The 25091-nt window shown below is 40.7% G+C and overlaps 2 protein-coding genes and 1 pseudogene across 5 annotated transcripts in view; 1 reads left to right on the top strand and 2 right to left on the bottom strand.

Annotated features, from left to right (window-relative positions):
* The window catches only part of LOC120766809 (dystrophin, isoforms A/C/F/G/H), a 776746-nt gene that overhangs the window by 403672 nt on the left and 347983 nt on the right, over window positions 1–25091 (top strand). The window lies entirely within an intron of this gene.
* On the bottom strand, window positions 9447–12660 carry LOC120766816 (4-coumarate--CoA ligase-like 7). The gene is made up of 5 exons (XM_040092525.1): window positions 12479–12660; window positions 11006–11213; window positions 10754–10940; window positions 10575–10691; window positions 9447–10501 (listed from the first exon to the last, which is right to left on the bottom strand). Exons 1-5 carry the CDS (start codon window positions 12617–12619, stop codon window positions 9562–9564), a joined length of 1593 nt encoding a protein of 530 aa, XP_039948459.1. The 5' UTR covers window positions 12620–12660; the 3' UTR covers window positions 9447–9561.
* LOC120766815 lies at window positions 19907–22855 on the bottom strand (annotated as a pseudogene).

Raw genomic sequence — 25091 nt, 5'->3', positions numbered from 1 at the left:
TGAAATAAAGTTCTTCAACGACCATCAGACCAGTGTTCACCACGACTCACTTAGTACTGCATCACCACCAAATATATATCTCCTAAGCCACTTAAGCTAAAACAAACAAATTCGTTCAGCACGAATATTATAAGAGCTCCTACTAATGTTGTGAAACTGCAGGGATGAAAACCCCCGTTCACTCCACATATAACGGTACTGTTAAAAACTACTTAAAGTGCGATAAATCAATAACTAAATATGCCAGAAACATTAAATTCTACCACCGAAATGGTATGAGAAAGTTTTATGGGAGCCAGTGTGAAAATTGAACGATGTGGCACCGCCCACTTTTTGGCGAAATCCCGCATCTCGAGGTACGACTGACCGATTTGGTGTGTTGCATTTTTTTCATATTTCTATGTGACGTTGTGAAAATGAGCGAAATCGTACAATAACCAGGCCTACCTCCCATATAGCACAGCTTTAAATTCGATCAATGTGTGATATATGTATATAACTGAAATTAAGGGATAATCCTTCTCTTATAATGGTATGTCTGTATGTCAAAAACGGGTTGAATCGGACCAATACTTTTCTTAGCCCCCAAATGCTTAAAATTCGAACTTCCGGGTGACTTTGTATCGCATATGTCAGCCAATATGTGAGTTATCCAGGGGAAATAGGAAAGCATTTTTTACACATAACAGTGTATCTTTGAGCCAAAAATAGTTAATGTTGAGCAAAACTTGCCCTCGCTCCCATATAACTAATATCAGACTTTACGAGCTTACCGTTGACTTCACTCCATACGACTGGTTTTACACCTTAAGGTATTTCCCCGGATTTGATTGTTGCAAGTTGTAAGAGTATAAAATCTTCGGTTGCGCCCGAACTTAGCCCTTCCTTACTTGTTTCTCATGTCGGCTGAGTGTTAATGTTGTATGCAAAGTCAGTGTAGAGGGATGAGGTTTTAGTGATCTAATCATATGAAAAGATCCACCTGGATGGGAGATAATGCCCGTTAGTTGAAGCCTATTTCACAGAAAATAGTTATAAATGAAAGAACTGTGATTAGCAATATCGAATACTGTTTCATATCGTGCTTTCACGTATGTCCGTAAGTGTGAATCCATATAAGTTTGTTGCACGATGTAATTTTTCATTTATTCCGTTCGAGGCTCTGTTTGCTTCCAAAGCACTTCCGCAAATGCACGTAATTCATTAATCCTCATAAATAGTTTTTACGAGTGTGCTCTTCGTTTATGTTTCGTGTGCGATGTCTCTAAGTGCACAAATTAAATAAAACGTGAAAAGAAGAAGCTGAAGAGATCAGAAGAAAGTACAGCGAATTAAAGAAATGCTTTCTGAGGAACAGAGAAGTGATAAGTTCGGACACATTCGAATATTGGATAGCACAGAAATTTGAAGGATATATTTCTTGAAAATACATTACGTTTCAATAATTAAAGAAAATTGTTAAGCGATTATAATTAACCGTAAGTGCTGAATGGGTTTGGGGAGGAAGCACGGTCTTGACTTTAAATCACTTTGCGGTCAACATACCTCAACACACTGTACCAAAAACAACCGCATCAAAACCCGTGCGTAGTTTTAAAGATTTAAGGTACATAGGGATATAGGGACAGAGAAAGCGACTTTGTTTCATACTATGTAGTGATTTGGACAGTCCACTTTCAGATTTCAAAACCACCTCTATTGGTTGGGGCATACCATACTGGCAATAAAATTGCAAATAGTTGTTCCTAACTCAGCGTTATTGTTCAAAATATACATTATGTTTTCTTTTAAAGCCGCTATCGAGGGGTTTTTGCGCTTAAATACTTTACATTTTATGCCCAGCAGATTTCTATGGGCTTAAGATATGGATAGTTGCCAACCCAAGTCCTCCACGAAAATAATGTAATACCACCGCACCAATTCGGGTAAGAAATAAGAGAGTACTGTTCAGCAATATACCCAGACGTAGTTCAGGCATTTTATAAGATGTGGCATGAAGGCCCTTTATATAAGATTAAAAAAATTCTACCTTTAAAATGGTATAAAACATTGGAGTCTTATTTGAATAGTAGACAATTTATGGTTAAAGTTGGAGATTTCATATCTGATGAACCACAGATAAGGGCAGTGTTTTAAGCCCAACTCCATAAGAATATAAGAGCTGCAAATTTATACTGGCTTTTAAATATAAACTCTAAACTTAGCCTAGACAACAAACTGCTTTTATACAATGTGATCACAAAACCTATTTGGATGTGTGGCATTCAACTGTTGGGTGCAACTAATATTGATATAATACAAAGTTTCCAATCGAAAATGTTCAGAACAATCACTTGTTCACATTGGTACATGCGTAACGAAAATATCTATAAAGATCTTGGTATTCCTTGGTAAAGAAAAAAATAGAGGACAACAGAATTAATTCGAACTCCTAGATCATCCAAACCCATTGGCTAATGCTTTCACCAAAACAGCTCAATCACTTGCTTGAGTTTGCCTAGTTTTTAAATTGTAGACTTAAGATTTTTTAACTTACTGTTAGACTTTAAAAAAAAGCAAATCCAATAAATAAAGAAAGATTGAAAAAAATCAATACTTGTAAATTTAAGGTATTGCGACACTTGTACACTGTATAAAATCAACCAGAAGATCGCAAATCACTATACTGGGCCAAACGGAAGGTCTGGACAAATCTCGTCGATTTTCACAATAAATTCAAGTACGATAACTTCTGGGTTCGATGATACATATATTCGACATAAAGTTGTAACGTGGCTTTTACCACCTTACAATAATTTACGTCAACTTACCTCACTACGATGTTGAACGCCGCTAGAGCCTTCCACCGTGTACCCTCACCATACGCACACAACTTACCTCACTATGATATTGAACGCTGCTAGAGCCTTACATCATGTACCCGCACCATACGCACACAACTTACCTCACTACGATGTTGAAAGCTGCTAGAGCTTTCCACCATACGTCCTAACGCACCATACGCATACTTACCTCGCTACGGTGACGAAAGCTGCGCTGTGCTGCTATATAAATAAGCAAGCACTTCACATCGAGTGCGATCATTCCTTCCAGCACTCTGGCGAGAACGGTCGCCATCGACAGCATCAGGCAGGGGTAAGTTGAAAACAATAGAAGTAGGCAGTATGGGGTAGAAAATCGCGCAGAAAAGGCATGCCAGTGCTCGCGATGACTGCCTTATACAGTAGAAGGGGGGAAGCGCAGGCCTCGCGCAGAAAAGGCATCACCGCCGGGTGATGCCAGTGCTCGCGATGGCCCTGCCCGGTAGTTGAAGGAATGCGCAGGCCTCGCGCAGAAAAGGCATCACCGCCGGGTGATGCCAGTGCTCGCGATGGCAAGCACGGTGCAGAAATGGCATCACCGCCGGGTGATGCCAGTGCTCGCGATGGCCCTGCCCGGTAGTTGAGGGAATTCGCGTGCCTTGCGCAGCAAAGACATCACCGCTGGGTGATGCCAATGCTCGCGATGGCACGGCCGTAGCCGCGTCGAGAACACGTGGCGTCAGTACCGCTGCTTACGGCACCGTTATTAAAACTGACGCGACTAAGAGGCGACATGTAATGTAAGGGAGTGCAAGACAGTTGATTGGAGGCCAACGAAGACGGTTGGCTATTAATAAAATCTCTCCTACACAGAGGAGCCCGTCGTATACATCACCGTGCCAGTCACAACAAGCGTCAACGCCTGGCTCATAAATTCCGTTCATTTTCATCACCGTGCCAGTCGCAACAAGCGTCAACGCCTGGCTCATCAATCCCGTTCATTTTCATCACCGTGCCAGTCGCAACAAGCGTCAACGCCTGGCTCATCAATTCCGTTCATTTTCATCACCGTGCCAGCCTCAACAAGCGTCAACGCCTGGCTCATCAATCCCGTTCGTTTTCATCACGCTGGTCTGGCTGTCCACATAAGGGGTGGGGTGTGGATACAACTTTACGAGGATAAAGCTCGTCTTTTTTTTCTAAGGGTTCGTGGGTCCCAAGGCTGACCCTGGAGCGGCTGAGCATACCTCAGCTATGGACGAAACCCTATTACAAAGTCAACCAGCATAAACAAGTTTTTATACTCGGTATATGGAACTTGGATAAGTACTTGACAGATTTTATCGAAACATTAATTTACTTCAAATGTTTCAAAAATGTACCCTTGTTATTAGTGTAAGCTATAGATACGAAAATCCTCATATTCACCATCTTTGGGATTATAAAAAATATTATTATTTTCACCGTGAAATAAAAGGAATTGGTGAAATTCGATACTTAAACTATAGCAAATGGAGACACTTACGAAATCAATTCCCTACTTTATTTTGATAAACGGATTATTCACAAATTATACCTATTTTATATAAGTATTGTGTGGTAACTTAATGTCTTTAAAAATTTTCATACTCTAAACAGTATACGACGAAATTTGTAACAACCAGAAGGATACTTCGGAGATCCTATAAAATATATAAGTAAATGATGATAAAATATATAAGTAAATCATGGCGAGCGCAGTCGTCCCTCGTCTAGTCCCTCAGGTTTCAGGATATCAATAAGACATCTGGCACATGTTTTTCTCTCTTGGAAAAACTGCTCATTTATTGGAATCGCTGCTTGTAGGGACAATTTTTCAATCGAAAAAATGTCTTCACGAAATTCAGCATGGTTCATTGCCAAAGACAACGGTATAATCCCGAAAAAATTGCTTAGATCGGAGAAAAATATTTGACAGAATATCTCCAGGAAATTTAACTTGGAATATATTCGAAAAAAATGTTGTGATCGCACCACTATAGCATAAAGTTGAACTGTGAAAATGAAGATCATGTATGGAAAACATTTTTAGTTGACAAAATATCTTCACAAAATTTCCCTTCACCATTTTGTGGACTTACTATATATTCAAAGCGTGAGCGTTTATAAAATCATGTATTATAATCTATCGAACATTTTAAAAATTTCTGACATGAAATAACACCCAGTACTGAATTTTAACTACAATTGAGTGCCACCCTTGCGCCCAAATGGATTTCTATCAGCAGCAACACTCTTTCTCTTCGCCTTTCGCCACGGGATATTACTCAATTTTCATTGTTTATTCAAATACAAATAATAATGTCAGCCTTTAGAAGTAAGTAATTTGTTTCAGCAAGAATTTAATTTCTCATACCGCCAGGCTACAAAGCGTCAACATCAAAGGTTAAGCAGAAAAGGTCATACTTTTAGGCAAACATGCGAGTGCCAGTAAAATTTATTGAATTCTTCTATGTGTAGGCTTCCATGAAAGTACTCGTATCTTTGGAAGTTGTGAAATTCGCAGAAATAGTAAAAATGCGAACGATGAGTGAGGCCTTCATAGACGAGGCAGAAACAAAAATTTCGCCTGGATTACACGTGTATGTCTGACCATTATGCAAATGGCGGTCATATTGTTTTTGACACACGCTTAACGAACTCACACGAATATGTGGGCATATTTAACAAGTAAGAATGTGTGTGGGATGCAAGTAAGGCAGGCACCACACCCCGCTGGGAATCACATACCATGCTTCCGTCTTCAATCTTAGACGATTGTTCGAGGAAAAGCTGGCAAATCGGGAGGAGAGCACTGAGCTAGCTGTTTTTGAGAGAAGTCTAGTAGATGAAATTTCTACATTTTATTTCCAATACGCAGACGCTTACACCAATCTACTAACTGGTTTTAATCCCGGAGTCATGGCTGGGCAGTAGCGTCATTTCTGGGTTGAGGACGAGGATAACTGTTAAAAGTCAACATCTTGCCTTACGTTATATAGCAGGCGTAATTAAATCAGTTCGAATAGCAATTACCCGCCTGAAGAACAACAAAGCGGCAGGGGCCGATGGATTGCCGGCCGAGCTATTCAAACACGGCGGCGAAGAACTGATAAGGAGCATGCATCAGCTTCTTTGTAAAATATGGTCGGACGAAAGCATGCTCAACGATTGGAATTTAAGTGTGCTATGCCCAATCCATAAAAAAGGAGATCCCACAATCTGCGCCAACTACCGTTTGATTAGTCTCCTAAACATCGCATATAAGGTTCTATCGAGCGTATTGTGTGAAAGATTAAAGCCCACCGTCAACAAACTGAATGGACCTTATCAGTGTGGCTTCAGACCTGGAAATTCAACAACCGACCAGATATTCACCATGAGTCAAATCTTGGAAAAGACCCGTGAAAGAAGAATCGACACACACCACCTCTTCGTCGATTTCAAAGCTGCTTTCGACAGCACGAAAATGAGCTGCCTTTATGCCGCGATGTCTGAATTTGGTATCCCCGCAAAACTAATACGGCTGTATAAACTGACGTTGAGTAATACCAAAAGCTCCGTCAGGATCGGGAAGGACCTCTCCGAGCCCTTCGATACCAAACGAGGTTTCAGACAAGGCAACTCCCTATCGTGCGACTTCTTCAACCTGCTTCTGGAGAAAATAATTCGAGCTGCAGAACTAAATAGAGAAGGTACCATCTTCTATAAGAGTGTACAGCAGCTGGCGTATGCCGACGATATTGATATCATCGGCCTCAACACCCGCGCCGTTAGTTCTGCTTTCTCCAGGCTGGACAAGGAAGCACAGAAAATGGGTCTGGCAGTGAACGAGGGCAAAACGAAATATCTCCTGTCATCAAACAAATAGTCGTCGCACTCGCGACTTGGCTCTCAAGTCACTGTTGACAGTCATAACTTTGAAGTCGTAGATAATTTCGATAACTCTTGCCAACAGGTGCTACTTCGGACTGAGTAGGCAATTGAAAAGTAAAGTCCTCTCTCGACGAACAAAAGCTAAACTCTATAAGTCGCTCATAATTCCCGTCCTGCTATATGGTGCAGAGGCTTGGGCGATAACAGCAACCGATGAGGCGACGTTACGAGTTTTCGAGAAAAAAATTCTGCGAAAGATTTATGGTCCTTTGCGCATTGGCCACGGCGAATATCGCATTCGATGGAACGATGAGCTGTACGAGATATACGACGACATTGACATAGTTCAGCGAATTAAGAGACAGCGGCTACGCTGGCTAGGACATGTTGTCCGTATGGATGAAAACACTCCAGCTCTGAAAGTACTCGACGCTGTACCCGCCGGGGGAAGCAGAGGAAGAGGAAGACCTCCACTCCGTTGGAAGGACCAAGTGGAGAAGGACCTGACTTCGCTTGGAATATCCAATTGGCGCCACGTAGCGAAAAGAAGAAACGACGGGCGCGCTGTTGTTAACTCGGCTATAATCGCGTAAGCGGTGTCTACGCCAATTAAGAAGAAGAAGAATTAAATCACCTCAAGTACAGCTGAGGAAGAACTTGGCTTGGAAGACGACATGAGAAGCCAACGACATCGTCTGTTCTGATATTTGCTTTTGATCTTTGAATGGAGACCAATCAAATATCAAATCAAGGAACAAAGTTTTTAGTCTAGACAAAGAACGTTCGCCTAAAAAACCGAATAGGAATCCAATAAACACTTGCGGGGACTTGTACAACCAGAAACTGCTACCAAGTCTTCCACTATTGATGGGAGAGAACTCTTTGCTCTCTACCGACTTGGTAGGTGACTGTGTCGAAATCTTTAGTTCTAAATGCGAAGCCTTTCTGGAGGAGAGCTTCACTGCACTCAAAACGCAAGAGGGTAACCTTTCTGGTAAACCAAGTAGCGGAAATCAGAACATCTTGCAAACGACTAATCAATAATACAAGTATATGCGATAATGTGATAAAGTATGAATGGTAATTGGACTTTGAGCAAAAATACACGCATAAGCTGCACCTCCTTTATTCAAAAAAAAAAAACAATATGATATATATACTCACATATATTCACCGAAAACTTTAATAAACTATTCATCCTAATACATACAATATATATTTTCCTTTATATCTATCATTTTATTGAAGCGTTACCTACAGTTACGGACAATAAACTAGAATCATCCATGGTACTAAATTTCCGTTCTAAAAAATATTATGAATTTGATTTAAATTCAACTAAGTTATATTTTTATTATGTACTTCATATCAAGTGCTATTGGTAGCAGTAAAAATATTGAAAAAAAAAACAATTCATAAATATTACAAAAACAAAGGTAAATAATATATTTCAAAAATTCGAAGGACAAAAAAATAGAATCAAAATCTTTTACATAAAAAAATTTTTTTTTAAAGGAACTAAGAGAAAAATTGGTCGTACATTGTCCGTAGAGTATTCTTAAACGTCTAATACCGATGTACATCTTCTAGGCATAGACCTAATTAGGCTACCGAAAGTGTTCTGTGGAACGGAATACCTTTGTACCTTCTCTCAGAATTCTACCTTATTTTTCGGTGTAAGGGGTGCAATAGTTTCCTTAACAAAAAGTTTTAAAAATTTTGGATGAGATTCAGATCTACCGATTACTCTAGCTAAGCCATAACGCTAGCATCATAATCTGAAAACCATTTTTTGAAAGACCCGAAGTATGTTTTGGATCGCTCTCTTGTCGGAATTACCAAAATGCAAGGCGAATTGTATTCAGCATATGGAAGTATGACCTTATCTAAAACTTTAACGTATATATGGGGGTCATTGTTTTCTTGTGTCAAAAAAGTAGGTCCTGCATTACAAATTGGCAAGCAATCCTAATCCATTATATTGCCCCCGCGGGATTTGAAGGACCTAGCCATGTAGCGGACGCACATTTCATTGTTTTTTGGACGTCGGACTCACACGCAACTATCACTTCCTATCATATTAATTTTGCGTTGAGACCATAAAATGTCGAACCATTTTTTCTTAATTTTAAGCTAAGTCCAAATTAATGTGCCGTTTTGCAAACTGAATACGATTGCATCTATGCCGTTTTCTCAGCATTGTCACCTTTCGGAACCAAGTTGCAAAAGCAATTTTTCTCCACAAGTTATCTTTTTACTGCTCCTGAACAAATTTTTGCACATAATTCTTATTCATTGGCTGCAGAGGCCTTAAACGGATCGCGCATCGACAATATTTCGATCGACTTCCGCAGTAATTTTGGAATTGGCCTATTTTTCAATCATTTTTCGGAAATTTTAAAGCATCAAACACAAATATTTGAGGCATATTTGATAAGTTTGCAATTTTCCTTTATGCGTGACCCATTCCTTGCAAATTGTGGACGCACAATCTTTCCTCCTCTGAACAATTTTTTGCTCGACCCAGCTTTTTAAATAAAAATTCATTCCACAGATCTAATTAAGTTAATACAACTACTTTTTACGCGTTTTAAATTCAATATTTTTCATTTATGAAACCATTTCGCTATTGATTCTATTATTTCGTCACTAAGCACGCTATTTACACTTTTTAAATTACAGTTGACTGTAAAACTCGACAATGCTATATTTTCCTCTTTTTAAAAAATACATATTATTGCCTTTGTTATTATGCAGAAAAGTTACTACATAAATGAAAAAATTCAAAAATATTAAAGCAACACCTTTGTGTCTATTTTATTGTCCGTAACTGTATGCAGGAATATCCCTTAACCTCCTCATAATTTCACTTTACTTCAAACAAAACTCTCGCCTCCCGTTTTAGTGTCTTTCCATTGGCATTTTGCGGCAGGCGATCGATGAAAATTACTCCAGCATGCAGTTGCTTATAATCTACTGGTAAGCGTTTTCTGACATGATCCCTTACTTGCTTTATCGTAAGTTCGGCACCTTGACGAAGCACCACTATTGCACCGGCCGCATCTCCGTGCCTCTCGTCATACACACCAACCACACACACATCCTCCACCTCCGGCAATTCGTTGATCACCTGCTCTATTTCGCCTGGCCAATATTGCATACCGTCATATTTGACTATATCCTTTTTGCGATCGACTATATAAAGCATATGATTATCATCGAAATAACCGAGATCGCCAGTATGTAACCAGCCATCCGAATCTTGAACACGCTTCGTCTCAACTGGATTATCATAATATCCACTCCAAATATGTCCCTTATTCACTAACATCTCACCGATTTCGTTTGGTGGCAAATTCTTACCCTCATCGTCAACAATACGTGCCTTAATTCCAGAAACTAATTTTCCTACAGAGGTGTGATATTTTTCGTCCGAATTCAACGATATAAATCCCGCCTCGGTACAGCCATAATTAAAAATTACTTTGCCGTTTTCAAGTAAACCTCTCAGTTGTTGTAAAGTCGATTGACTAATGGAGCCACCCCCAACTAGAAAAGACCGAACGGAGCGCAAGTTATCTATGGTGGCTTCTGGGCAAGCGACCAAAGCAGAAACATGACGTGGTGCACCAAATACGTAAGTGAGTTTGTATTTCTTCACTAGCGCAATCATATATTCAGGGGAGTAGGGCTTATTGGTAATTACACGTTTACAACTCTTGGTCGCAGACAGTAAAGTGAAGAAAACACCAGATATCCAGTCCAAACTGCTGTTCGCGAAGATGACATCTTCGCTGGTTACGCATCTAAAGAAATAATGTTGCACCGTTATTCTATACATGTATAAATACAAATATTTTCTTAAGTACTTCGACTTACAATTCATCAATGTTCAATATATGCTTTGACACACATACACACTTGGGAACACCCGTTGTGCCGGATGAACAAAGTATTGCTACTGTCTGCTCACCGCCCAACACGAATGGCTGAGGTCTGTAAAGAGTTATAAGTCAGACAAATCTTAAGGTGAACTTGAAGGTTCAATCTGCACTTACTTATAAAGATTCTCATTTGGTACGGGACTCAACAAGTCTTCAACTGTGCCAACTCCCTCAATATGTTCGGTAAGCGTATAGAATAATGGATTCAAGGAACTAGTGGCTTCATGTAATTTCTCATAATATTCGCCGTCACAAAATATTATTTTCGGTTTGGTGATTTGGAAGACGTCACGGATTGTATCTGTAATTAATACATATGTAGAACTACATGCTTATTCTAATGAAATTGTAAAGGTATTCCATTACCTTTATCCAAACCCGAGTTTACGGCATGGAAGGGCGTACAGTTCATAAAGCAGCCGACCGCAACCGAGCTTGTATAGGTGCTGTTTTTTGCCACAATGCCGATGACATCATCGTGTCGTAGACCCAGTTTCTTGAAATGCAGCGCCAGACGTGTAGACCAGGTTAGCAGTTCACGATTGGTAACTTCGCGGCCATCAATATCGGACACCTTAAGATATAAAAGGAATACCAATAGATCTGTAATGCTGTCTTAACCGAAGTTAGTACGAGGTTATTAATTTTGTCGTTTTTCATTCATGCTTGATTCGTTGGAAACTTTCAACCGAAAAGGGACTATATGACAGCTATAAATAACCTAAGTGGCGGTATTACAGCGAAGAAATATACGAAACTCTTACAACTAGGAACTGTATAACAATTACTGGGAATAGTAGATAAGTAAAGTTAAACTTTGCGGCACTAAACCGAACTGTGGCGGCTCATTCTCTACCTATATACCGATGAAGGAGTTTCCTCACGGATGGGTTAAAGCTTGTGGGGGATATCGGTGGAGTAAGGTGGCAGTAGATTTACTGCTCCGAAGAGCAGCCTGCTTTAAAAGTGATCATTCACTCAGATAGCAGAGCTATGTACGATGCTAGCCTTGAACTCATTAACAGTACGTTCAGTGCTGGTTAAAGAATACCTAACCTCGCTATCAATAGCATCGAGTGTCTTTGTTATAAGACTGGTATGGGTGCCTAATCACAGCAAAATAGCAGGAAACTGTAAAGGTGATGTAATATATAATATAATCGCCAGACATCTAGTGATCTGTTTGCCCTCAATAAGGCTACCCTCTCCCTAGTTTTGGGGGTTTTAGCTGATCATTTCTCTATTGGCGTCCACACAGTGGGGCTGGGAATTACACCAGACGCCATCTGCAGAATCTGTTTGGAAGAAAAAACTGTTACGAAGCTGTATATCAGCTTCTGAAAACCTCACGTCCTGCTACTTGGTGAGAATCTTATTACAATAATTATAATAGATATGCCTCCTCATTTTTTTTACTAAATATTTATATTTCAAACTTAATTTCTAAATGCGGTAACGTTTTTATACAGCTGATAGATAGAAAATTTTTGTAAGCCAATGGCGTTAAAATTCCCATAACAATTTACACTCCTCCAATATAATCAACTGTCTTTAATTGCGAAACACTGATATGATCTCAAAAGGCGGTCAAATATGAAATTGGACGCAAACTTGATGATGACTAAATAGGTCGTAAGTAGGTAGAAGTTGTCATTACCTGTAAACTTTCCCTGTAAAGTTTTGAAATCAGAACATCATATAATGCGAAATAAGACAATTTGTTTCTATCGTGAAGTAGAGCTGATTAAACCGTGAGCTCATCCTTTTCATTAACCGGGGATCAGTTCATAAAAACTCGCACATATTGTCACACCAAAATATTTTGAGAACTGCACTCACTTGACAAACTTTGTTTGGATAATTCTTCAAATTTCTATAAATAATATGTCCCACAGAGCAATTGGAATCGTGAAATAACGGTGAGTTTGGACCAGACCACACGCGCTCCTTACTATCGTAAGACCATTCTGAGGATCCCATAATTCAACTACGACAAATTTCTTGCTCCAACAATTGCAAGCACAAACAATATTAAATTAACTAAATCCTAAACAATTTGTTACTTCCTTAAATACTCGACAAATGTTAACGAAGCTTAATACCTTGCTTTGGGTTTGTTACTACTAGGCATTTAAGCACTGGTTTGCAACCCACTGCTGATATGAGATAAAGCTTAATTTTTCAAAATCTAGCAACACAAAATGAGTGACAAACTAACTGTTTTTGCTATGCTACGTACGCTTTTTCGCTCTCCATTTAGTCTCAATTCATGAAAATATCAAAATGCGCCCCACAATATAAGTGAGAAGGCGGCCAAAACCTTCCGTATATTTTGTTAGCCTGTAATATGCTCTTTGCCCAGAGAAATTTGTGCTGATAAGCACTAATATTAAGGTATGTATGTACGCGATTCTTACCTAACTATATCATTACCTATATTTATGAAGTATAACTATAATATAGTAAGTATATTTGCCGAAGTTTTATTGGCACTTTTAAATTTTCTTGCCTCAGAGGGCTTTGTTCACCTAAGGGTTGTTTGTAATATCAAAACCCAGTTAAGACAGATACAGCGTTATGTATATCAAAGCTATCAGGATGACGAGAAGAATTGAAACCCGGGTGACTGCCTATCCGCCAAGTTGTCTGCGTGAGCAACAATCGTATCTCGTTCCTTATCTCTCATACTCTTGGTATTGGATTGACTTATCGATACAATACTATTTTCCTATTAATGATGGATATAATACTATAACTAAGCTGCAATTGGAACAGAGCTTCCCACGTACCCACTTCCTAAGGTATAATCTGCGGGCTCATACTTCTCTTACAAACAACTAACGCTTAAACAAACAAGTTTTCTGAGAACATGTCTTTTATGAGGCGGTATATCAATACCATATGAAAATAGATAATATCGTATTATAACCATATATAAGAATTATATTTAAGTTATACTCAAATTGCGATAACTCACTATGAATATGCTAGAATCAACAAGTTTCACAGTCAGTCTGGTAATAAAATATGAAAATAAAAATATATAACATCGTTTCAATAATGGCTCGTACCCTCATATACCTAATAACAGTTTTTTCAATAGAGAGTTAGAGATAGAGTAAAAATTTAGGTATTGCACTGCGACCTACGGTCTATTGTGGCCTCACCTATATCACATACATATGGTCACCAAGATTTACCATCCTTAACAATTCCAGGAGCCTGATGGGCACGACTGAGGTGATGTGATCCTTGCCAACGTAGATGGAACCTAGGGCCTTTAGCCTGCTTCTGCAAATTACTCGGCAATCCAGAATCAGGTGTCCTGGGGTTTCCTGTTCCATGTTGCAGAACCAGCAATTTGGGCAAGAGACTATGTCTATGTTGGACAAGTGCTTCCTGAGCTTGCAGTGCCCTGTATAGAGCGCGACAAAGAGGCGGAATTTATCTCGAGGGAAATTGATTAATTGCTTAAACCTTGCGAAGTTGTACCCTCCTAGAAGCAACTTGGCAAGGTGCATTCCTACTGCCTGCTGCCAGTGCTGTTCTCTCTCCACTTTTTCCTCCGTACGGAGCAGCTCCTTAAGAGTGTATGACCCCACTGCGATGCATGGTTCTGGTTCCATCATCTTGAACGCTGCCGTTTAGCGGGCTCAGATTAGGTATGCTCGTTGCTCACTGATAGGCAGTTGAGCCTTCCTATACACTCTTCCACTAGAAGCGATCTAACCTAAAATGCTGAGATCGTTTTTAGTGTCGCTTGACTGTCGCTAAGAATAGCGGTACGCAGGTTACGATAGTTGCAGTGGAGATTGAGTTCTGCGCACTTACTTACAACAAAGACTTATGTTTCGCTTCCTGTTTAATCAGTAAATGCAGCGGTGTGAGCTCCAGCATGACTTCAAGTGCTGCAATGGGCAGGTGCGCATTGCCGCTGAAGCGAAAGACACAGGGGAGCCTTTGCAGCTTCGATAGTTGAAGGCCTATCGAAGACTACGGTGCCTTAGATGTCCAAGCAACCGCTCCATAATTGACAATAGGCCTTACGATCTTAGACCTACCGTGTTACACTATCCCTTTGCTAGACTTAAGCCCCTTTGAACTATGTCGCAGAGAGTGTTCTCGAATTTGCCTCGCGCCAGAGCCCCTTGACGCGGTAAGGCCACCGTTACTTCCAAAGGCGGCCCGCACACATGCAGGTTGGGAGAAGCCGAGTGTGCCTTGCGACTTAAGCCCCTGCAGCACGACAAGGCGTCTGCCATTCGAAGAGGCTCTCTTTAGTACTGTTTGCCATTTCATCATGGAAAGATATATGATCAAACAACGAGTCAAAATTGTTAAAATTTACTACCGAAACAGAATGGGGCAGCGCGCGTGCGAGGCGAATTGTGAGTAGGGGAACACCACAGGGTGGGTTCTCTCTCCTCTTCTATGGATCGTAGTCGTTGACGAATTGCTCAAAAAACTAGAGGATCGCGGCTGTCGGGTGATTGCCTATGCAGACGATGTAGCACTTATGGTCAAAGGAAGTTCCTTAGCACCGTGTACGAGTTGATGCAGGGATATCTCAGCGTTGTAACAAAATGGGCGGTCGGTAGAGGACTCGCCATTAATCCAAACAAAACAGAAATGGTTTTATTCAGCCGAAAATATAAAATTCTGGTGGCACCGTTGCCGCAGATGGGAGGTATTCGCCGGCAACCGGCGGATACAGTGAAATATTTAGGGCTCATCCTGAATAAGAAGCTTTCTTGGAAGCCGAATATCGAGGAGAGAGCAAAAAAGGCATCTATTGCCTTATACTGCTGTAGAGGAGCTATTGGAAAAAGGTGGGGCCTCTCACCGAAAGTGGTCCTCTGGCTCTATGACACCATAGTCAAGCCCATCTTGTTCAATGGTGTCTTCATGTGGGGGAGGGCTTTAGGGAAGACCACACTGGCCAAGAACCTCGAAAGCGTTCAACGGGCTGCGCTAATTAGCATATGTGGTGCATTAAGATCCACCCTAACCATGGCATTTAATGCAATTTTGAACTTAACGCCGGTGGACATTGCCGGAAGGTGCATAGCCGCGAAGGTGGCTATTAGACTCAGAGAGTCTAGATTTTTAAAGGAACGCGTATCTGGACATTCGGATATCCTCACAAACTTTGACTGCATACCGAATCATTTGGATCATGGAGTCGCCGTACCGAACTCTGACGGCTCCTTCTCTGCCCATATACCGACGAGGGAGGTATGGGTGGGAAGAAGCCGTTGGAGGAGACGGGCAGCAAGCTTCTCACGGATGGGTCAAAGCTTGGGGGAAAGGTTGGTGGAGGGGTCTACTGTCGGGAACTCTCTATCAACTCCTGTTTCAGACTTCCCGACTACTGTAGTGTATTTCAGGCTGAGGTCGCAGCCATCAAGGTAGCTGCAGATTTGCTGCTACGGAGTCCATCCAGGGAAGTGACCATTCACTCAGATAGTAGAGCGGCAATACTAGCCTTGAACTCATTTACAGTGCCTTCAGAGTTGGTCAAAGAATGTCTAACGTCGCTATCCCTAGCAGCTAGAATTTTTAAAATTAGACTGGTATGAGTGCCGGGCCACAGCGGAATTGCAGGTAACTGCAAAGCTGATGAGTTAGCAAAGAAAGGCACCCTAGAATCATTATCGGTAGAATGGGAGCGCCTCGGTGCTCCTGTATCTTCTTCGCAGGAGATCTAATGATCTCTTAGCCATCAGTAAGGCTAACCTCTCATTATTAGTGGGACTCTTAACAGGCTACTGTCCTATTGGCTTACATGCGGTAAGAATTGGTATCTTACCGGATGCTGACTGTAGAAGCTGTTTGGAAGAGGATGCGGTAGAAACAAGCCAGCACTTCCTGCTTGACTGTCCCGCGTTTGGGAGGTCAAGACTTAGACACTTGGGGACGCATACCTTTGGACATCCCACCGAACTGGCGGGTGTTGAAGTTAAGCGTCTGTGTAACTATGTATTGGCTACAAAGGGATTCGCCAATCTGTAAGTCTGAACACGGGAGTTCTTTTTTCAATGGCATCACAAAGGACTACATTATTAGTCTACGTGTGATCTTTGATCAGCCATCTAACCTAATCTAACCTAACTACCGAACTCGCAGTCAGTGGCCTTAACTTTAAGAGCGATTTGTGGTCGTCATATCCGTCCTGTCAGATTATCAACTGAGCATCTAGTGGAAAACTTTGAATCCACAGGCACAGTATAACATGTTCCCGTGTCAGGGGGACAAAGAACTGCCCGTAGCGTCGAGCCGCTAGCGGATTAAGTGAGGAAGACCCATAGTAAGGCCATACTTCTTCCGTGATGATCAAGACCGGCATGTTACTGTGAATTGGAATCCCTACCGCTCAATGATAACCGAATATTTTTGGTCCGAATTAGATGATATGGACTTGGACAATATGTGATTCTAACAGGGCGGCGCCATAAGCCACACAGCGAATATCCCAATCGATATATTGAAAACCAAATTTGGTGAACGTATTATCTCACGAAATAGCCCAGTCAATTTTCCACCTCGGTCATGCGATTTGCCGCCGTTAGACTATTTCTTGTGGGGCTACGTCAAGTCTATGATCAATGTCAACAAGCCAGCGACGATTGATGAACTTCGTACGAATATCGTACGTGAAATTGCAGCAGTATCGGCCGATTTATGCTTGAAAATCTTCGAAAATCGAGTTTAGCGTCTGGATTATTGCAAGCGTGCCAGTGATGATCATGTATAAGAAATCGAGTTCCAACATAATGGCATCGAATGTACTTTCAGAGGAATAACGAATTTCATTGCTTTCTCATACAGCTTTTGTGAATTAAATTTTGTTGCGCTCTTTTTGAAAATACCGTTATTTGCAAAGATTTCTATCTCCAAATGTGCATCAAAAAAATTCAAATAAATTGTAACAAAAAAGTACCTGGAAATTGGAAATAAAACGCAAGATATTTAATTTTTCATGAATATTTATTTTGTCGCCTTCAAAGTGATCCCCACCAGATGCCAGAGATTTTTCCAGTCCTCGAAAGACTTTTTAAAAACACATTTTGGGATGACCTTCAGGTCTTTCCGAATTTGGTTTTATCTCTTCGATCGACTGAAATCGGGTTCTATTCCGATGATTGTTAACTTGTTTGCATGTCAAACTTTTAAACCCATGTCTCATCGGCACTTACAATGCTCTCCATGAGTGTTTATTGTACTGTTTTTGAAAAACATTCAGCTTAATCGAGACGAGTCCAGCAAGAACGCGTTTCATATACAAAATATCCGCCAAGATCATTCAAACGGACTCGCGAGAGACGTCGAGCTCTCTTGCCATCGTCTACTTGATTGATACTTCTACGATTTTCAACCAATCCTTCACTTTTTAATATTTTCATCAGTTGAAAGGTCGAAGGTTGTCTAGAATGAGGCAGGTTTTCAAAAATCTCTCGACCGTCTTTGAAGGTTTTGTCTCCGTAAGGATTTTTTGGCTTTATTGAACAGCCAGCGCACTAATTGCCTAAGTACCGAAAGTGGTGATCACCTTTAGTGGATAAGCAGCCTGCTCTCTAGTCCTGCTACGGTGTCTACGCTGTCTGCCGATCTCACTCTGCTTATACTTTGGCCTGGAATTTCTTTAAAGACGGTCTCGGTCCCTGATTTTTACCTTCAGCTCTCATGTTTTCGTTGCTTAAGGTTATGTCAAGGATCTTTCTTCGAGTACTGGTTATGAATGTAAATTCAAGAAGAGACTCACTCCTCGTTTTGCAGTCCCCTTCCGTGTGTTGCACGTTGGCATCACATCCCAGTGTGAGTGGGAGCTTGTTTTTCCTGCAATAATCGATCCGAGAATCGATGAAGGGGTGCTACGGCAGTCTTTCCTTAAGGACGAAGTCAGAACCTTCCTTGCCCTTCACCTGCTCAAGAGCTAGAGAGATCCCAAATCACCTTTTTATTTCTCGATTTGAGGCCTCTTACCTCTCCCCCACGGTTTCTGGATCAGAAGGATACCCAAGTTATCCGAGCTAAACCTCCTCGCGATGATTGCCGAGGCTGTCGTCTCGTGGTACAACTTTTATGCCGGCGCTAGAGGTCACAGAATTGGCTCGATGAGGGTCAGGTCCTCGTCCCCACCGTCCTCACCAACCTGTCCCTCTAAACCGTCCAGAAGCTCCTGAGTGAAGCTAGCAAGCTTATTTTCATTGAGATAACTCACATATTTGCCGATATATGTGGTACAAGTCACCCGGAAGTTCGATTATCTTTACATAAGGTATATATTGGCTAACGGAAGTATTAATCCGATTCAGCCCATTTTTGACAAACAGACATGCCATTGTCAGAGAAGTACTGTCCCTGAATTTCAATTAAATATCAAAGACATTGCATGATATTATGGATTAAAATTCAACAAGGCAATGGGGTCCAAATATTCGGTACCTAGGGGCTTGAACAGTTTCTGTTGGTTTTAAACAATTTTTGGTTATAAGGTGGAATACACTAAAGACATTATTCGTGCAAAGTTTTATTCCGTTATATTAGTTGTTTCTTTATTTGTGCACTGGGCAGCAAGGAATCAAATGGAATTTAAAATTTTGCTATATGGGAAGTAGGCGTGGTTATTGTCAGATTTGGCTCATTTTCACAACGTGAAATAAGAATATGAAAATAATGCTTCGTACCAAATTGTCGAAATCGGTCAGTCTGGTCCCGAGAAATGGGATTGCACCAAAGAGGGGTCGGTAACACGCCCATCGTCCACTTTTTACCACGGCTCCTATAACGCTTTGTCATACCATCCTGGCGACATATTTTTACGTTTCTGACGCATTTAATTATTGATTTACCGCGCTTTCAGTAGTACAGTACAGATATATGGGGAGTGGGCGGGGTTTTCAACCGATTTCATTCATTTTCACACTATCTTGTGATATCTGCGCTGGACGAATATAGTTTTCGTAGCTTTAGTGGTTTAGGAGATATATACATTAAACTTATTAAAGGGTGGGGCCACGCACAATTTTTCAAAAAATTTTCTTTGCACAGGTGCCCCTGGCTACTGCGATCCACTGTGCTAAATATGAGTTTTATATCTTCATTTCGTGCTTAGTTTTGGCACTGTCATTTCGTCCAGAAGAAAACAACACTTCGGTGTGGTTTGTAAGCCGGTGGCATTATCGGTCCATATTTCTTCAAAAAATATGCCGGTGAGAACGTAACTGTTAATGTACTATTTGTATAAAATATACATATATTTTCTTTTACATCTATCACTTTATTAAAATTTACACTTATGTACATATATCCCTTAAAATCCTCATAATTTCACTTTACTTCAAATAAAACTCTCGCCTCCCGTTTTAGTGTCTTTCCATTGGCATTTTGCGGCAAGCGATCGATGAAAATTACTCCAGCATGCAGTTGCTTGTGATCTAATGGTAAGCGTTTTCTGACATAATTCTTTACTTGCTCTATCGTAAGTTCGGCACCTTGACGAAGCACCACTATTGCACCGGCCGCATCTCCATGCCTCTCGTCATACACACCAACCACACACACATCCTCCACCTCCGGCAATTCGTTGATCACTTGCTCTATTTCGGCAGGCCAATATTGCATGCCGTCATATTTGATTATATCCTTTTTGCGATCGACTATATAAAGCATATTCTTATCATCGAAATAGCCGAGATCCCCTGTATGTAACCAGCCATCTGAATCTTGAACACGTTTCGTCTCACTGGGATTACCATAATATCCACTCCAAATATGTCCAGTATTCACCAAAAGCTCACCTATTTCGTTCGGTGGCAAATTCTTACCCTCATTGTCAACAATACGTGCCTTAATTCCAGAAACTAGTTTTCCTACAGAGGTTGGATATTTTTCATCCGAGTTCAGCGATAAAAAGCCCGACTCGGTCATGGCATATGCAAAAATTACTTTGCCGTTTTCAAGTAAACTTCTCAGCTGTTGTAAGGTCGATTGACTAATGCAGCCACCCCCTACTAGAAAAGACCGAATGGAGCGCAAGTTATCTATGGTGGCTGCCGGGCAAGCGACCAAAGCGGAAACATGACGTGGTGCAGCAAGTGCGTAAGTGATTTTGTATTTCTTCACCAACTCAATCATATATTCGGGGGAGTAGGACTTATTGGTAATTACACGTTTACAACTCTTGGTCGCAGACAGTAAGTGAAGAAAACACCAGATATCCAGTCCAAACTGCTGTTCGAAAAGATGACATCTTCGCTGGTTACGCATCTAAAGAAATATTGTTGCGCCGTTATTCTACACATGTATAAATACAAATATTTTCTTAAGTACTTCGACTTACAATTCATCAATGTTCACTATATGCTTTGACACACATACACACTTGGGTACACCCGTTGTGCCGGATGAACAAAGTATTGCTACTGTCTGCTCACCGCCTAACTCGAGGGGCTCAGGCCTGTAAAGAGTTATAAGTCAGACAGGTCTTAAGTTGAACTTGAAAGTTCAATCTGCGCTTACTTATAAAGATTCTCATTTGGTACGGGACTCAACAAGTCTTCAACTGTGCCAACTCCCTCAATATGTTCGGTAAGCGTATAGAATAATGGATTCAAGGAACTAGTGGCTTCATGTAATTTCTCATAACATTCGCCGTCGCAAAATATTATTTTCGGTTTGGTGGTTTGGAAGACGTGACGGATTGTATCTGTAATTAATACATATGTAGAACTACATGCTTATTCTAATGAAATTGTAAAGGTATTCCATTACCTTTATCCAAACCCGAGTTTACGGCAAGATGGAAGGGCGTACAGTTCATAAAGCAGCCGACCGCACCGAGCTAGTATAGGTGCTGTTTTTTTGCCACAATGCCGATGACATCATCGTGTCGTAGACCCAGTTTCTTGAAATGCAGCGCCAGACGTGAAAGACCACAGGTTAGCAGTTCACGATTGGTGTAACTTATGCGGCCATCAATATCGGACACCTTAAGATATAAAGGAATACCAATAGATCTGTAATGCTGTCTTAACCGAAGTTAGTACGAGGTTATTAATTTTGTCGCTTTTCATTCATGCTTTAAACCGTAAACTTTCAACTGAAAAGGGACTATATGACAGCTATAAGCTGATCTGTATGGGGTAGTATAACAGAGAAGAAATATAAGGAAACTTTATGAACCTAGAACTAGAATTGATTGGAAGGAATGGAATGGATGGATGATGAAATGGAAGAGGAAATGGTGGATGGACAAACAGGAATGGACCATCATGTCTTTTACAGGACTGGTATGGTGCTTGTAATCACAGCAAAAATAGCAGGAAACTGTAAAGGATGTAATATATAATATAATCGCTGCAGAGATCTAGTGATCTGTTTGCCCTCAATAAGGCTACCCTCTCCCTAGTTTTGGGGGTTTTAGCTGATCATTTCTCTATTGGCGTCCACACAGTGGGGCTGGGAATTACACCAGACGCCATCTGCAGAAGCTGTTTGGAGGAAAAAACTGTTACGAAGCTGTCTATCAGCTTCTGAAAACCTCACGTCCTGCTACTTGGTGAGAATCTTATTACAATAATTATAATAGATATGCCTCCCCATTTTTTTTACTAAATATTTATATTTCAAACTTAATTTCTAAATGCGGTAACGTTTTTATACAGCTGATAGATAGAAAATTTTTGTAAGCCAATGGCGTTAAAATTCCCATAACAATTTACACTCCTCCAATATAATCAACTGTCTTTAATTGCGAAACACTGATATGATCTCCAAAGGCGGTCAAATATGAAATTGGACGCAAACTTGATGATGACTAAATAGGTCGTAAGTAGGTAAGTTGTCATTACCACCAACTTTCCCTGTAAAGTTTTGAAATCAGAACATCATATAATGCGAAATAAGACAATTTGTTTCCTCGTGAAGTAGAGCTGATTAAACCGTGAGCTCATCCTTTTCATTAACCGGGGGATCAGTTCATAAAAACTCGCACATATTGTCACACCAAAATATTTTGAGAACTGCACTCACTTGACAAACTTTGTTTGGATAATTCTTCAAATTTCTATAAATAATATGTCCCACAGAGCAATTGGAATCGTGAAATAACGGTGAGTTTGGACCAGACCACACGCGCTCTTTACTATCGTAAGACCATTCTGAGGATCCCATAATTCAACTACGACAAATTTCTTGCTCCAACAATTGCAAGCACAAACGATATTAAATTAACTAAATCCTAAACAATTTGTTACTTCCTTAAATACTCTACAAATGTTAACGAAGCTTAATACCTTGCTTTGGGTTTGTTACTACTAGGCATTTTAGCACTGGCTTGCAACCCACTGCTGATATGAGATAAAGCTTAATTTTTCAAAATCTAGCAACACAAAATGAGTGACAAACTAACTGTTTTTGCTATGCTACGTACGCTTTTTCGCTCTCCATTTAGTCTCAATTCATGAAAATATCAAAATGCGCCCCACAATATAAGTGAGAAGGCGGCCAAAACCTTCCGTATATTTTGTTAGTATGTAATATGATTTTTGCCCAGAGAAATTTGTGCTGATAAGCACTAATATTAAGGTATGTATGTACGCGATTCTTACCTAACTATATCATTACCTATATTTATGAAGTATAACTATAATATAGTAAGTATATTTGCCGAAGTTTTATTGGCACTTTTAAATTTTCTTGCCTCAGAGGGCTTTGTTCACCAAAGGGTTGTTTGTAATATCAAAACCCAGTTAAGACAGATACAGCGTTATGTATATCAAAGCTATCAGGATGACGAGAAGAATTGAAACCCGGGTGACTGCCTATCCGTAGAGAGCAACAATCGTATCTCGTTCCTTATCTCTCATGCTCTTGGTATTGGATTGACTTATCGATACAATACTATTTTTCTATTAATGATGGATATAATGCTATAACTAAGCTGCAATTGGAACAGAGCTTCCCACGTACCCACTTCCTAAGAGGTATAATCTGCGGGCTCATACTTCTCTTACAAACAACTAACGCTTAAACAAACAAGTTTTCTGAGAACATGTCTTTTATGAGTTTTATTAATACCATATGAAAATAGATAATATCGTATTATAACCATATATAAGAATTATATTTAAGTTATACTCAAATTGCGATAACTCACTATGAATATGCTAGAATCAACAAGTTTCACAGTCAGTCTGGTAATAAAATATGAAAATAAAAATATCTAACATCGTTTCAATAATGGCTCGAACCCTCATATACCTAATAACAGTTTTTTTCAAAAGAGAATTAGAGATAGAGTAAAGATTTAGGTATTGCACTGCGACCTACGGTCTATTGTGGCCTCACCTATATCACATACATATGGTCACCAAGATTTACCATCCTTAACAATTCCAGGAGCCTGATGGGCACGACTGAGGTGATGTGATCCTTGCCAATGTAGAAGGAACCTAGGGCCTTTAGCCTGCTTCTGCAAATTACTCGGCAAGCCAGAATCAGGTGTCCTGGGGTTTCCCGTTCCATGTTGCAGAACCAGCAATTTGGGCAAGAGACTATGTCTATGTTGGACAAGTGCCAACGTAGATGGAACCTAGGGCCTTTAGCCTGCTTCTGCAAATTACTCGGCAATCCAGAATCAGGTGTCCTGGGGTTTCCCGTTCCATGTTGCAGAACCAGCAATTTGGGCAAGAGACTATGTCTATGTTGGACAAGTGCTTCCTGAGCTTGCAGTGCCCTGTATAGAGCGCGACAAGGAGGCGGAATTTATCTCGAGGGAAATTGATTAATTGCTTAAACCTTGCGAAGTTGTACCCTCCTAGAAGCAACTTGGCAAGGTGCATTCCTACTGCCTGCTGCCAGTGCTGTTCTCTCTCCACTTTTTCCTCCGTGCGGAGCAGCTCCTTAAGAGTGTATGACCCCACTGCGATGCATGGTTCTGGGTCCATCATCTTGAACGCTGCCGTTTAGCGGGCTCAGATTAGGTATGCTCGTTGCTCACTGATAGGCAGTTGAGCCTTCATATACACTCTTCCACTAGAAGCGATCTAACCTAAAATGCTGAGATCGTTTTTAGTGTCGCTTGACTGTCGCTAAGAATAGCGGTACGCAGGTTACGATAGTTGCAGTGGAGATTGAGTTCTGCGCACTTACTTATAACAAAGACTTATGTTTCGCTTCCTGTTTAATCAGTAAATGCAGCGGTGTGATCTCCAGCATGATTTCAAGTGCTGCAATGGGCAGGTGCGCATTGCCGCTGAAGCGACAGACACAGGGGAGCCGTTGCAGCTTCGATAGTTGAAGGCCTATCGAAGACTGCGGTGCCTTAGATGCCCAAGCAACCGCTCCATAATTGACAATAGGCCTTACGATCTTAGACCTACCGTGTTACACTATCCCTTTGCTAGACTTAAGCCCCTTTGAACTATGTCGCAGAGAGTGTTCTCGAATT

Source organism: Bactrocera tryoni, chromosome 1 (genome assembly GCF_016617805.1).
Source record: "Bactrocera tryoni isolate S06 chromosome 1, CSIRO_BtryS06_freeze2, whole genome shotgun sequence".
Classification (NCBI taxonomy): Eukaryota; Metazoa; Arthropoda; class Insecta; order Diptera; family Tephritidae; genus Bactrocera; species Bactrocera tryoni.
Note: the sequence above shows the minus strand (reverse complement) of the source record. Positions and strands in the feature narration are given on the sequence as shown.